A 14,400-nucleotide genomic window follows, 5' to 3' on the forward strand; every position below is an offset into this window, starting at 1 on the left:
CAGAGAACAAATGGATAAAAGAACTTTAGAAATAGTTAAAGCAGGAGACCACTGTGATCTTAGAATATCAAGACAAATGCTGCCATTACTGTTAATATTTGGATGATAAATTCTTGTTGTAAATGCAACCTTAGGTGGTTTGAAGGGGTAGTCTGTAGGAAAATGAATTGTCAAAAAGAATACACCACCTTGATATGGGCTATCATTAGGTCCCATAATTGTGGCTTGCCAATGAAACATGTCATCTCCAACTGGACCTGCAGAACATTGTGCTGGAGGGTCACGGGCCAAATCACTAAGTTCTCTAGTCTCCCCTCAGCTTCCTAGTCCTTGTGATTCTGGAAAGGCGGCTTCCAGGAAGAGAGCACCGTCCCTAGCCTCTGCCCGGCGCGCGGGTGCGTCCCCATTTTATATTCTTAATATTAACATACAACAGCTAATTCATTAGCTGGAAATGAGAGCAGTAGAGGCAGGAGACTTAGAAGTTCAAGGCCAACCTTGGCTAAATAGCAAGTTTGAGATTCTGTCTACAAAAAATAAATTTAAAAAAGTTAATTTCCCCAAATTTTTGCCAGCATTGTTGTTTTTCATTGTGGCCATCCTAGTGAGTATAAAGTAATGCATCCTCACGGCTGTTTGCATTTCCCTGGTGGCCAGTGGTGTTGAGCGCCCTACCATGCACTTACTGAAGATGTCTTCACAGAAGTATTTTCAGTCTCTTTGTCCATTTTAGCTTCAGTTATTTGTCATTTTACTGCTGGTTGTAGGAATTTTTGCTCTGAGAGGCCACTTGTTTGTTTCCCAGCTGCCCAGCAGCTCAGATCCAGAATAATCACACAGAAACCATATTATTTAAATCATTGCTTGGCCCATTAGCTCTAGCTTCTTATTGGCTAATTCTTACATCTTAATTTAACACATTTTTAGTAATCTGTGTATCACCACGTAGCCGTGGCTTACTGGGTAAAGTTCCTAGTGTCTGTCTCTGGCGGGGGTTCATGGCTCCACCTCCTTTCTCCCAGCATTCAGCTTAGTTTTCCCCGCCTAGCTCTTTCCTCCTGCTATAGATCCGAAACAGTTTCTTTATTCAACAATGGTATTCAAAGGGGACTCTCATATCACCTCCCCTTTTCTGTTTAAATAAAAAGGAAGGTTTTAACTTTAACATAGTAAAATTACATACAACAAACAGGTGTCAAACAAGAATTACAGTTATAATATTTATATCTACTTTATCTTTTATCATATCTAAGGAAAACGATAACTATAAATTCTTCAACTCCATCAAAGACTCCAGAAGGATATAATATTACCTAAGTTAATAGGAAGTGCATTATAAGCAACTTCCAAAACTCTAAAAATGACAGAGACATCTTGCTGCCTGGGCAGTCACTCAAAGTTCTTCTGTACCGTTGGGGCATCCATATCCAGCCTACAGGCCCATAGTATCCAGCAGACTTTTCCGTGAAGCAGGAAATTTCAAAGACAGTTTTATCTATATTGGCATTTTGTCAATCACTTTCTTCTGTGTCCTGTGGAATGTCTGGCAGACTCTTATAAAGCAGGAACCCTGAAGGATGGTCTCACCTTTAGGCAAGTTCAGCAGTCATTTCTCTGTGGGTCCTGCATGTCTAGTTCATATAGTATAACTTCAGGCAGTCCAGGCAAGAACAGTTTCTTGCCCAAATGGCTAGCCAGCTCTGTAAGGAGCCTCTTCGATGCCCATCATCCTCTTGAAGTAATTGTTGCTGCCAGGAGCAGATGCATCTCACTGTCATGAAAAGTCCTAAATTCTTGAAACACTTTAAATGTCATATTCTGTAGTCTTTGAAAGATTTGAAGTATCCCTATCCATCTGAAATACATCTCTGTACAACTAGAAAATCAACTAACATGACTACAAGCTTGACTATTATAGATGACCTCTCTACCTATATTTCTTAATTATACATTACATTTTTAAATGAGCTGCACAATCACAATACCTTGGTCAAGAGCAGAAATATATATACACACAGTATAACAAAATTGACCTTAAATTTGTATCAGTAAACTGAAATCTGTACCAATGCAAATCTTTATAGCATATCCCCCTTTAAATGTCAGCAAACATTTATAGACAATATCAACAAATTTTGATATATTCTGAGTATTGGATGGTACAAGTCTTTCCCCTTATATTGTCATTTCTGTCTTTCTTCCCCTCAGGATGGCAATCAAATCCAGGACTTTACATATAATAGCAAGTGTTACCACTCTGAGCTGTGCATCCCAGCCCTCCATCTCTCTTCTCTTTTATTGTGTGTGTGTTACTGTTGTTGTTGTGGTGGTGGTGGTGGTGTTTTTAGACAGGGTTTCACTTTGTAGATTGGAACTTATTGTGTTTGAGATAGGGTTTCTCTATGTAGCCCTGGCTATCCTGGAACTCACTCTGTAGACCAGGCTGGCCTCAAACTCAGAGCTCCATCTGCCTCTGCCTCCCAAGTGCTGGAATCAAAGGCATGCGCTACCACTGCCCAGCCACTTTTTTGATAGTATTTTATGAATCATGAAAGTTTGATTTTTGCAAGGCATGGCAGTGCCTGCTTACAATCCTGTCGCTCGGGGAGCTGAAGCAGAAGAATCAGCCTGAGTTACCTGGAAAGACCTTGTCTCACACAGAAGGTTTTTAATTTTGATGAAACCCAGTTTATTATTTTGACCGATTGCTTCTGGTTTAGATGTCACATCTGAGAATTACCTAACTCAAAGACACACTTATATCTATATTTTCTTGTAAGAGTTTCATAGCTTCAGCTCTTACATTGAGGTCTTTAGTGCATTTGAGGTAAGTTTGTAAGTGGTGGGGCTAGGTTTCCAACTTTATTCTTTTCCATGATTGGCTCCTTTTCACAGCACCATTTGTTGCAAAGACTGTTTGTTCTCTTAGCCCCCTGGAATGTGCTGGCACCCGTGTGAAAATGTGGTTGTAATGGCTTGGTTTGGTGACACCTGCTGACTCTGTTGTCTTGGAATGTCAGTGGGGTTGGCATGGGGTAGGCGAGAATAGGCAAGTGCTTTGCCTCCCAGGATCATTTCCGTCGACCCAAACTGAGGGGCACTTACTCCATCTAAGCTGGCGTGAGCTCAGGCCATCTTTGCGCTGCAGGCAGCCTTGTTGCCCTCTGAACCAGCATTTATCCGTAGTGTGCTTGTTCTGTAAGTGAAAGAAGAAATAACCAATAGTTTATCTTAAAAACGTAACTTGGATTCCCAGAAGCCTAGGAGAGGGAGGAGCAGTCACTAGCCAGGGCACATTGCAGAAGGCCCAGAAGTATACACATATGAGTGCAAAGGCAGTAATGTTGGTCCTCTGTGGTCCCTCGGAGGGGACAAGGGGCAGTAACCTCACAAGGAGACATCAGTAAGTTACACCCTTGGGTTTGTGCTCACCCTTCCATACCATGTGGGAAATCACCGAGCTCTGGCAGAGGTTTTGGGGACATGAAGCTTCTCTATATTTAGGAAGCCTTTGAGGATCTTTGCGCCTCACTATAGCCCCCGTGCCCCATGACTGTCCGCTCTCTCAGAGAGCAGACTCTCAGTGCCTCAGCTCTTAGCTATTGAGGAGCCCCATGCTAAGGCTCTACCACAGATGACACTAGGGGAGCCATTGTCTACACACCTACATTTGGCCAACCAGATTCTCTGGACCCACAATGTTCAGTTTCTCAGCTCCCAGCTCCCACTCGATCTAATCCTCATTTCTGCCATGTGAATGTGCCACCTGTGATGGGGCCCCACAGCTCACCGGCCACCCACTGTGTCCCAAGTCCTGGTGTCAGTGAGGAGCACCAGAGGAGGCCTGTGTGGGGTCTGAGGAATGGGGTGAGTGGTTAGAGTGTTGTTTGGTTTTAAATTTCTGTTCTTACCACTGCTCCAGTAGCTGCGGACATCCTAGCCACCAACTTGTCACACAGGTTTGTTGTTTGTTTAAAACTTCTAGGGTATTGTCAGAATTCAGCAAAGCCCAGGTAAACTCCGTGCTGAGCAGCGGACCAAGCCAAGAGACAGAGACCGCCACCACGCTCCAGACCCCACTGTCCCTCCACAGCCTAGCTACACAGCTGCGCTTTGAGGGGCCTGCAGAGCTTCCTGCCCACGTTTCCTCTGGGACCCCAAGTGGTGGCCACAAGCATCAGCTGCTTCCCCAAGAGACCCCAGAGGTGCAGCAGCTGGGCACTGCCCAAGCTGCCCCTGCAGAGAGCTCTTCAGACCAGCAGCCTTCTAGTCTTGTGGACCGAACAGCTGGCCAAGGGAGCGGTCAGCTGGCCCTGGAATGTGATGGATTTGGACCGAAGCTTGTGGTTTCCTCTCCTGCCAGTCCGGTGAGTGTCAAGGCTGTTCAGGGGAGTCTCGGGAATGACTCAAAGCTGAAGTTTCCCCATCCAGTGACCAGAGTGGTTCTGCCATCTCGTTAGCTTCCTTGTCCTGGAATAGGGCAGTATTATCAGCATGGTGATGATGAGCTAATGTGTCTTGGTGTGTCAGTAGTAGAGGGGAGCCGGGCATTGCAACGATGGATCCCATAAACATCTCTTCTTGTCTTCACGCCCAGTCCGTGAGGAAAGTGATTCCCATTTCATACCACACTCTGCTTGGATTTTGTTGTTTGGGTTTTTATTGTTTTTTGGCAGGAACCATACACTGTTCGACCTCCGTTGTCAAGCTACCACCATTCACTCTGGGAGTGACTCCAAGTTTACACTCTTGGAGAAGCCATTTCACCTGCCTAAGCTTTGGTTTTCTTTTTACTACTTAAAATAATTTTTATAAGTACCCTCTAAAAATACTCATTTTTCACATGGCCCAGGTTGTGAACTTTGTGGTCAAATGTGGCAGTCACTAAACCAACAGTGGCTATTAGGCACTCAGATGTGTCCCGACCAGATGGCTCTGGTCATGCATGTATCTATAATCTCAGTGCTTTGAGGTGGAAGCAGGAAGGTCTTGAATTGAAGGCTGCGTAGTGAGATACTGTTTCTAAAAAAAGAAAGGAAAATGTGGCCAGTCTAGATTTAGGCATGGTGTGTAAAATAAGCACTGTCACACTGACTTATTGGTTACAATTCATATCACATGGGAGTGTAACTCAGTGATTTTTGGTTTGTTTATGATTGTAGAGCTATCACTACTATGTAATTTTAGAACATTTAAATCACCCATTTAAAGAAATTTTACTAACGGTTGTTCCCCTCAACCTCAGACAACCACTGTTTGGTCTCCATAGATTTATCTGTTCTGGAAATTTCATATAAATGGAATAACATGTTTTTGTGATTGACTTCAGCTGTTTCTGTATATGTGCACACGTACGTGTGGAATCCATAGGTATGCTGCTGCATACATGGGTGCTGAGGATCCTAAATTAAGTCCTCATGTTTGTATGGCAAGCATTTTACTGACTGAGCCATCTTCCCATGCCCCTAAGCATGATGGTTTAAAAATTAATTCAGTTGGATATGATGGGTCATGTCTGTTAGCCTAGCACACAGGAGGCAGAGGCAGGAAGATCATGAGGCCAAATTAGTCTGCATAAGAAGACCCTATTTCAAAAATCAACCAATAACAGTGTTTGCCCACGTTACAGCATGTGTCAGTTCTTCATCCCTGTTTCTGCTGAGTAATAAATACTCCATGATATTTTCCAGTGTGTGACTAAGTCATGTGATATTTATGTGTTGTTGAGCACTTGGGTTATTAATACTTTTTGGATGCTACAAATAGTGTTATAAACATGGGTGTGCAAGATTTCTTATGGCCATGCTTTTAATTTTCTTAGGTACATAAAAATCTATTAGTAGAATTTTTGGATCATATAGTAACTCTATTTTTAACCTTTTGTGGAACTGCCAAATTGTTTTCCAAAGCAGCTGGCCTAGTCTACATTTCCAGCAGTGCGTTTCTCAGCATCGCTACCAACAGCTGTAATTATCTAGTTTCAAACGGTTCTATTATTATAGCCATCCTGGCGGTAGCTCGTGGTGTTTTTAATCTCTAGGTTTCTGTTGATTAAAGAATGCCCTTTCCTTTGCTTATAGAAGACCATATAAGCACCATAACCATAACGTTCTATTTTTTAATTTTTATTTTATGTGTATGGGTGTTTTGCATGCATGCATGTATGTATGTATGTGCACCGCATGTGTTCCTGGTGTTCACAGAGGCCAGAAAAGGACATTTGATTCCCTGTTACTGGAGTTACAGATGGCTGTGAATCACCATGTGGGTGCTGGGAATCAAACCAGAGTCCTCTGGAAGAGCAGCCAGTGCTCTTAACCACTGAGCCATCTCTCCAGCCCATTTTTAAGTTGAATTCATGTGCTTTGGTTTTTGGGTTTTGTTCTGGTTTTGTTTTCTGATTTTTGAGACAGGGTCTCATTTAGCTAATGCTGACCTCATACTGATCATGTTCTAAGCCGAAAATGACTTTGCCTTTCTGATTATCCTGCCTTCACTTCCCGTGCTTGGTCGTGAGGTAGCAGTCAACTTGTTGTTTACTTACATCCATTGATTGAGTGTGTGTGTGCATGTGAAAGTGTGCATGTGGCCACTTAAGTGTGCTGTAGCACACAAATGGAGACCAGAGGACATCTTCCGGGGGTCAGTTATCTCCTTCCACCGTGTGGTTTCTCGGGATCAATCTCAAGTCGTCGGGTTTGGCTACAGGTACCTTACCCACTGAGCCACCTCTCTGGCTTCAATTTATATTTTTCTATGTGGACATCTGCTTGATCTTTGATCTACCTCAGAGTATTGACTCTGACTATGAAAATCATGTAATTCTATAACTGAGTCAGATTCTCTGTATTTACCCTTCTGAAAATGGTTCCAGATTTACTCCTGGAAGATGCATTTTATGAGGCCTCAACTAAGCAGTCATAAAGATGTGCCGAAGGTTGGAAGGTCTTCAGACAGGATGCTTTAAGGAGTGGCTGTCTGTGTCTCGAGGGAGCTCCCAAGTGTGACCTTGACCTCATCACAGACATTGTGCCTCATCAGAGTCCCAGAGATGACGGGACTGGGTAGCTGACCTCTCAACATAATTCTTCCCCGTCCATAGAATGACCCTCTAGCTTCCTGTCAGCATCCTAGATAAAGCAAGTTCCTTATAGGCTCCAACTTTTACAGTAACTGTCCCCTGTGCCTGGACCCTTCCCGACTGTCCCCTGTGTCTTAGTGCTGTCCCAGCCTTTTTGCCCCCCAGGTCTGAAAAACACCATCCCCGTGGCTGTCTTCATTATCTGTTCTACCTTATTTAGAAGGCAGAATTCATCAATCCCTCTTTGGTTGTCTTTTGTTGTTGGCAGGGTTAGTCTAGTCACCATCAAGCTTTTACAGCCCTGAGAACCATTCAGCCTTTCTTTGTCAAATGTTTGTTTATAATCATTCTGCACAAAGCATTGACTGTGAGCCAAGCACCGTGATAGATGCTAGGGATGTGATGAAACAGGACGGACAAGAGTCCTGAACTTTGGGGTCAGCCACCAGATTAGACAACTGATGATGTACATTGTAATTACACTACAGCTAAGTGCTGGGGAGGAAGGGAGTGGGGAGCTCCTATGGGTGACTAAGCCTGGCCTAATCACTGTGCCACACACTGTGTGTTTGTGGCTTGGGATCCCCTCCTGAAGTTATGCACACAGGCATAACGAGGACAGCCTGAACAGAAAGTCCAGTCCTTCTGAAGATGATCCAGGGACTATTGCATCCCTTAACCATCGTCTCCTGGTATCTAATAGCGCAAGGCGGCATCCCTCTGGCTTGGATTCGTAATGGCAGATGCTGCTCTGATGTAGTTCCCAGGCCAGTGGTGATCTCCTTACAGTTTGAAGGAACAGAGCTGGCCAGATATGAGGCTCTAAGCAGGCAGACATGGGAGGGTGGCAGAACGAGGTAAGAGAAAAGGGAAACAGATGGTGATCATGTGATTGCCATGATCCATTATTGCTCAGGCATTCTTTCTCTGCCCCGCCCCATGAAGCAGATACACCCTCAGTGCTCCCTCAGTGGGACCTGCCCCACTGTTTCCCGTTGTTGTTTGAGAGGAACAGAGCCTTTCTCTAGAGAATCATCTCCCGGTGGCTGCTTTGAGGTCAGGGGACTCTGAACATTTCTTAGTAGTCTCCCTGTCCACACACACACACACACACACACACACACACACCACACGAACCTATGAATCCACAATTGTCTCCATCCCTCCTGATCCTTCCACCCACCTCTGTTGTTTTACAGTGAAGGCAGTTGTGTAGTCAGGAGTTCGTCCTTTAGACCAGAAGATGGCTCAGTGAGTCAAAATACCTGCCGCACAAGTCTAGCGACCCGAGTTTCATCACTGGAACCCAAATAAAGGTGGATAGAGAGAACTGACTCCACGGAGTTGTTCACACTCTTGTGCAAATGAAAGGTCTCCTATCTTTTATGACTCTATGCCCTGCATTTTTGCTGACATTATCAAGAAAAATGATATTTGGGAACAGCCTTACAGGATGGAGATGAGCAGGTCTCACTGAGTAGGGTGATACGCTGCCTGGGAGATGAGAGGGTATGAGCAGGGGGCTTCCAGTGGTGAGAGGTGACCCCTGGTGGAATCCTGAGGGATAGAGCCCTCTCCTCCTGGGGCTTGCACAGGGCAGGATCACCAGGTGTGTGTGAGGTCACCAGGATGGCCATGTGGCTCCTGGGAGCTTTTCCTCACACCCATTTTCCTCGGGGAATCATCTGGGTCTTGGTGACCCAGACATTCTTTGTTTAGACCAGTTTTGCATGGTCCCTAGCAGCCACCCTTCTGACACATCATCCTGTCCCTAGTGGAAGGAAGCCCTGCCATCTCTGAAAGTCACATGAAGAGGCCCTGGGAGCCGGGTTCTGGAGAGCTCCCCCCAGTGCCTGAATCAGAACTTGCCTCTTTGCTTCAGGAGTCTTGTCACATCTGAATGCACTAAACTGTCCAGACCAACCCTCTGACACAGCCAGCCTGAACCCGCCTCCCTGTCTACAAGCAGCAGGGAAGGCAGTCTTGATTGAGGGGTTGGAAATAGCAATGTCAGAGATTGGTAGCACTTAACAGAGCAGTGGGGCGAGTCCTGCCCTTGGGTGACTCATTTCCTTTGTATAGACAGTCAGTGCAACCAGCCAGCTTCCTTGCTCCTGCTCTTTCATGTTCCAGCATAGAAAGGCAGAAAGGCTTGCAGTAGTGAAAAATAGGAACTGAACAATATTCTCACAGGCTGACTGGCTCCAGATATCCCCAACTTCCCCTGTCAGTGAACAGACTCACATTGTAGATGGGGGGAAGGGGAGGGGAAGGACCTCCCTGCTAGGGGCTGCAAGAACCTTCTCAATGTGGGGAGCAGAATTAGAAGCAATAATTTGGGACTAAACCCCACATACCACACCTCCCTCATTCCAAATCTCCAAGACCAAACAGCCTGAAGTGCTGGTACCCCTCTATTGCCCCTGCAAGAGAATCAAGCTGCACCCCTTCCTTACATCTCACACAGAAGTTGACTCAAAATGGGTCACAGAGCTGTAAGAGCTAATAAAGCTCTCAGCAGAAACGTAGGAGTAAATCTTGGTGACATTAGTTTTAGCAGTTGGTTCTGAGATAAAGCAGCAGGAGCTCAGACAGAAGGAAAACTGGCTAAATTAGGCTTGAAATTGAAACACCTCTGCACTCCAGAAGGCACCACTAAGAAGGAAAACAGAAGCTGGGCGTAGGGGCTTGTGCCTGTAGTTCTAGTGCCTGAGACACTGAGTCGGGGGGGCGCACAAAGCTAGCCTGGGCTATGTAATGACCTCGAGATCAACCTTGGCTGTAGACAGTTTCTCAGAAAGAGGGGAAGGGAGAGGGATAAAAAATAAAGTAAAAGATAGCATAGAATAGAAGAAATTATTGTCTAATCAGATAGCCCAGTACGGTTCTGGTGTCCAGAATCTGCCCAGAACTCTTGTCATTTTTATTGTTTTCCTAAAACAGCTGTAACAAAGTATCATGTGTTCCTCAGTAGTACTAGAAGCCAGGCCCAGAGCCAGATGTCTGCGGGCTTGGTTCCCTCTGCAGATGCTGAGGAGGAACCTCTGCCCTGTCTTCCGTAGGTCTTAGTATTCTTGGTGTTCTGTGGCTTGTAGGTGCACCCCTCCACTCCCTCCATGATCCCATGCTTCTCCCTCCTCTGTGTCATCTCCTTTCCTCTTTGGTTTTGAGCCAGGGTCTAGCCTGGAACTCACTGCAGATCAGGCTGCCCTGAACTCGTAGAGATCTGCTTATCTTTGCTCCAGAGTCCTGGGAATGGTGTGTGCCACTATGTCTCCTCTTATGAAAACATCCGTCGTGTTGGATGAAGTACATGTGCATCTGAACTAATTATGTTTGCAAGGACCCTGTCTAGAGACATCACATTCTGAGGGTTAAGATTTCAGCAGGTCTTCTGGAGCTGAGGCAGAGGTCAACCCTAACAACAAAGCCATAAACCCAATTCAAAATAAAAATCCAAAGAAAAGATAGAGATCACCAATATGGAAAGATGTTCTCTTGCCATTAGGCATTAAGGAAATGCAAATCAGAACTGCAGTGAGAACTCTTCACAGGTCAGCATGGCAGGAAGACAGAGTGGCAGAGGTTGGAGAGTTTAGAAGGAAGCTGTGGGGCTGGCGAGTGCTCAGCAGGTAAGTGAAGGAGCCTTCCACTCCAGCCTGACAACCTAAGTGTGATCCCCAGAGCCCACATAAAGATGGAAGGAGAAAACCGGCTAAAGTTGTCCTCTGGCCTCCATGTGCCCCTTCCTCCCCCCCCTAATATCAGCCTCATGCAGTGCAGATGGGAAAGTAAAATGGTATAGCCAAAAACAGCATGCTAGTCTCAGTTAAATGTGAAGTTTAAGCATAGCCTGCCCAAGACAGGGGGCTTGGGAGATAGACACGTCTGTTAGTGGGTAGGGGGTTTGTTTGGTTTGTGGATGGTGAAAATATTCCAAACTTAGATATACATATACGTCTCTGTGAGTATACCAAAGACATGGAGTTGCACACCCACTTTTAAGTTGTATTTTATCTAGGAAAGTGAGTATGAGCGTGCACTTGCTCACGGAGGCCAGAAAAAGGCGACAGATTTACTGGAGCTGGAGTTACAGGAACTGTGGGCACTGGGAACCAAACGTGGGTCCTTTGCAATAGTAACAAGTGTTCTTAACCCTTGAGCCATTTCTCCTGCCCCATATTTTTAATTTTATTATATGTGAACTGTAAGAAAATTTTTTTTTTTTTTTTTTGGTTTTTCGAGACAGGGTTTCTCTGTGGCTTTGGAGCCTATCCTGGAACTAGCTCTGTAGACCAGGCTGGTCTCGAACTCACAGAGATCCGCCTGCCTCTGCCTCCCAAGTGCTGGGATTAAAGGCGTGCGCCACCACCGCCCGGCAAGAAAATACTTTTAAAGCTCTTAAAAGACTGCCTCATTCCTTTTTCTTACAGAAAGGCAAGAGCTGGATTTCTGAAGATGACTTCTGCCGACCTCCCCAGCAGCACACTCCCAAGAGTGCTTCTGATGGCACCACCTCTCCAGATGGGACTCCAGAGTCACGGCCTGCTCTCCACAGGTGTTTTTCTCAAGGACCAAGAAAGAGCTGTTCCCTGGGGGCCTTAGACGAAGCAGGTGTGCCTTCACCAGACTGCAGGAATGCCAAAGCAGCCCCAGCGTCCGTGCTGGCACAAGATCATAAAAATTTCTGTGTGGTGCATCGGAGGCAGATGGGTAGGTGTCTCTATAGAGTCCCATCCCCAGGGACAGTGTCTTTCAAAAGACAGCTCTCAGTCCTCTTAGCCATTGCAGACAGGTAGCGTGTCCATCCAGGGTGTGGAGGCAGGAAAGCACTTCCGGGAAGGTGCCGCACTCCCTCACACAGTCCTCTAGAGCAGCGGCAGAACTGCCCACGGGTGCCGCACTCCGAACGCTCAGCAGCACCAGCCGGCCAGGCCACCTGTGCCTCAGAGAAAGAAGAACAAACAACAGGCCTGATTACAAAATGTAATTTTTTTTTTTGAGGCAGGGTCTTTCTCTATAATCCTGGCTTGCTTAGTGCTTAATGTGTAGCTGAGAATGGCCTCAAATTCACACCATCTCCGTGTGTTAGCCTCTGCAGTGCTGGGATTTCAGGTGTGTGCCACTCCTCCTGGTTTATGTCATATACTGAAATGGAACTATTGTCAGTGACGTTTAGGATAGCAAAGCCGACCCACCATTTCAGCTGCTCGGCAGGTAGAGGCAGGAGGATCTCAATTTCATAGGACACTGAGTGGGTTCAAGGCCAGCTTGGGTCTCTTAACATAACCTTATTTCAAAAAAGTGAAATGATATACAGGGGATATAGCTGAGTGATCAAACACTGACCTAAGGTGTGAACCCTGGGTTCAGTCTCCAGTACTGTGGAAAACGAAAGCAAGACATTTAGGATGGCAGAGAGCCCACAGACTCCTTCCGTAACTTGGAGGAGAACCTGCCCTTGAAGGCCAGCTGGATCCTTCTAAAGGCCTTTTATATGGACTGTTGAGGGAGCACCCCTAGCAGATTTATCAGACCCATGGTGCGGTTCAGCCCTCCATGTTCTGTTTATGGGATGGCTTGAGCTCCATGCCCTGAGAATTCCTACCAGCATTAAGTAACCCTCGCTTAATTTTCAGCAACCCTCAAAATGTTTAGGTTTGGTTTTTTGTTTGTTTGGTTTTTTTGGTTTTTCGAGACAAGGTTTCTCTGTAGCTTTGGTGCCTTGTCCCGGAACTAGCTCTTGTAGACCAGGCTGGCCTTGAACTCCCACAGATCCGCCTGCCTCTGCCTCCCGAGTGCTGAGATTAAAGACGTGTGCCACCACCGCCCGGCTAGGTTTGGTTTTTGTTTGTTTTTCTGAGACAGGGTCTCACTTTGTAGCCCTGGCTGTCCTGGGACTCACTATGTAGACCAGGCTGGCTTTAAACTCACAAGATCCACCTGCCTCTGCCTCCCGAGTATTGAGGTTATAGGCCTGTGCCGCCACACCCAGCTGGTTTTGTTTTGTTTGGTTTTGTTTTGAGACAAGGTCTCACACTGTGCACAGGTTGGCTGAAACTCAGCTGCTCATCCTGAGTTAGCCTCAGATTTGTCACAGTCCTCCCGTAGCTTCTCGAGTGCCGAGATTAAAAGCATGAGTCACTTGAGGTTGGTTCTGTCACTCATTTTCTGATGGGAGGCCGTCAGCAGAGGACTTGGGCTTGTCTCTCATGGCTGACTGTAGTCTCTAACCACAGAGAGTCAGGGCTTAATGTGCCGGCTGTTAGGTTCCCTGACACTCTAGTCCAGACGGGAAGAGAGAATCATGTGTTTTTTAGGCTCCTGCTCGGGAGTAGTTCCGGGGCATAGGGAACAAGGAGCAGCTTGCGGTGCACAGGTCCTCACTCACCTACCTAACCACATACTCATGCAGGAGATATTTCTCTGCTGTGCCCAGCACTGCCCAGCACTGCCCTGGGTGCTGAGAACAGTGTCCTAGCTTCCTGAAGCTTCCTCCCCACCCTTCCCCCATCAGAATGCAGGAAAATTGACCAGTAATTGTTGTATGGTCAAGTGGTGATGATGGGGAACTGTCCATTGTGACCAGAGGGAGAGGAGCCTTGCTAGAGTTTGACCAAGGCCATCCTCACAGATGCGGTGACGCTCAGGGTGAAGGGAGCATGGAGTGATCTGCATTTCAAGCCGGGAGAAGGTGGTTAATAGCGCCCTTCTGGGAACATGCTTGACACGTCCAGGGCACCATGGTGAGCAGAGTAGATGGCAGTGGTGGTGGTGGTGTGAAAGATGAGGCGTGTGGAACCGAGGACCGAAGGAAGTGCTTGGGCTTTTGTTCTGAGCTTCTCATGACCTGGCTAATTTAAACATGTATTATTTTATTATTATTTACTTATGTGTGCATGTGTTCACAGAAATCCCTGAAAGTGCGTGAGAACAGCTAGGAGGAGGGTGTTCATGGAGCTGAGGCACAAATACTGAGTCCCAAGTGCTCCAGGCTTAAGGGGTCAGGGAGATGAAGGCTAGAAATGAGGGCTTTATGGAGGCTTTTTTGGATTGACCACAAGGTAGGCTTTGGTGGCCACAAAGGAGCAGCTGTAATAGCATGAGGAGGTGAGACCCTAATGGGACCAGGTTCAAGAAGGATTGGGAGCAGGGAAGCTGGAGGCAGAGGTGGGTGTTTCCCCGGTGTTTCGGGAAAGGAGACCGAGAAGCAGGGTGGCAGTTAGAGATGGGAACCGAGAGAAACGGTGTCTGAGCATGGAAAGAATGACAGCAGCGTGTGTGGTGACAGGAACAACAGCGTGTGTGGTGACAGGAAC

At 46.4% G+C, this 14,400-nt stretch overlaps 1 protein-coding gene and 1 pseudogene across 4 annotated transcripts in view; one reads left to right on the plus strand and one right to left on the minus strand.

Moving 5' to 3' along the window:
• LOC106144390 overlaps window positions 1-327 on the minus strand; it is a 5,313-nt pseudogene extending 4,986 nt beyond the window's left edge.
• Plekhm1 (pleckstrin homology and RUN domain containing M1) overlaps window positions 1-14,400 on the plus strand; it is a 52,154-nt gene that overhangs the window by 24,380 nt on the left and 13,374 nt on the right. For all 4 annotated transcript variants that reach the window (XM_005369072.1, XM_026777020.1, XM_026777019.1 and 1 more), the window contains exons 5-6: window positions 3,986-4,367; window positions 11,515-11,794. In XM_005369072.1, the coding sequence (XP_005369129.1) occupies window positions 3,986-4,367; window positions 11,515-11,794 (662 nt within the window). The remainder of the gene's footprint in view (window positions 1-3,985; window positions 4,368-11,514; window positions 11,795-14,400) is intronic.

The sequence above is a fragment of the Microtus ochrogaster genome, unplaced genomic scaffold, assembly GCF_000317375.1.
Source record: "Microtus ochrogaster isolate Prairie Vole_2 unplaced genomic scaffold, MicOch1.0 UNK44, whole genome shotgun sequence".
NCBI classification, from domain to species: Eukaryota; Metazoa; Chordata; class Mammalia; order Rodentia; family Cricetidae; genus Microtus; species Microtus ochrogaster.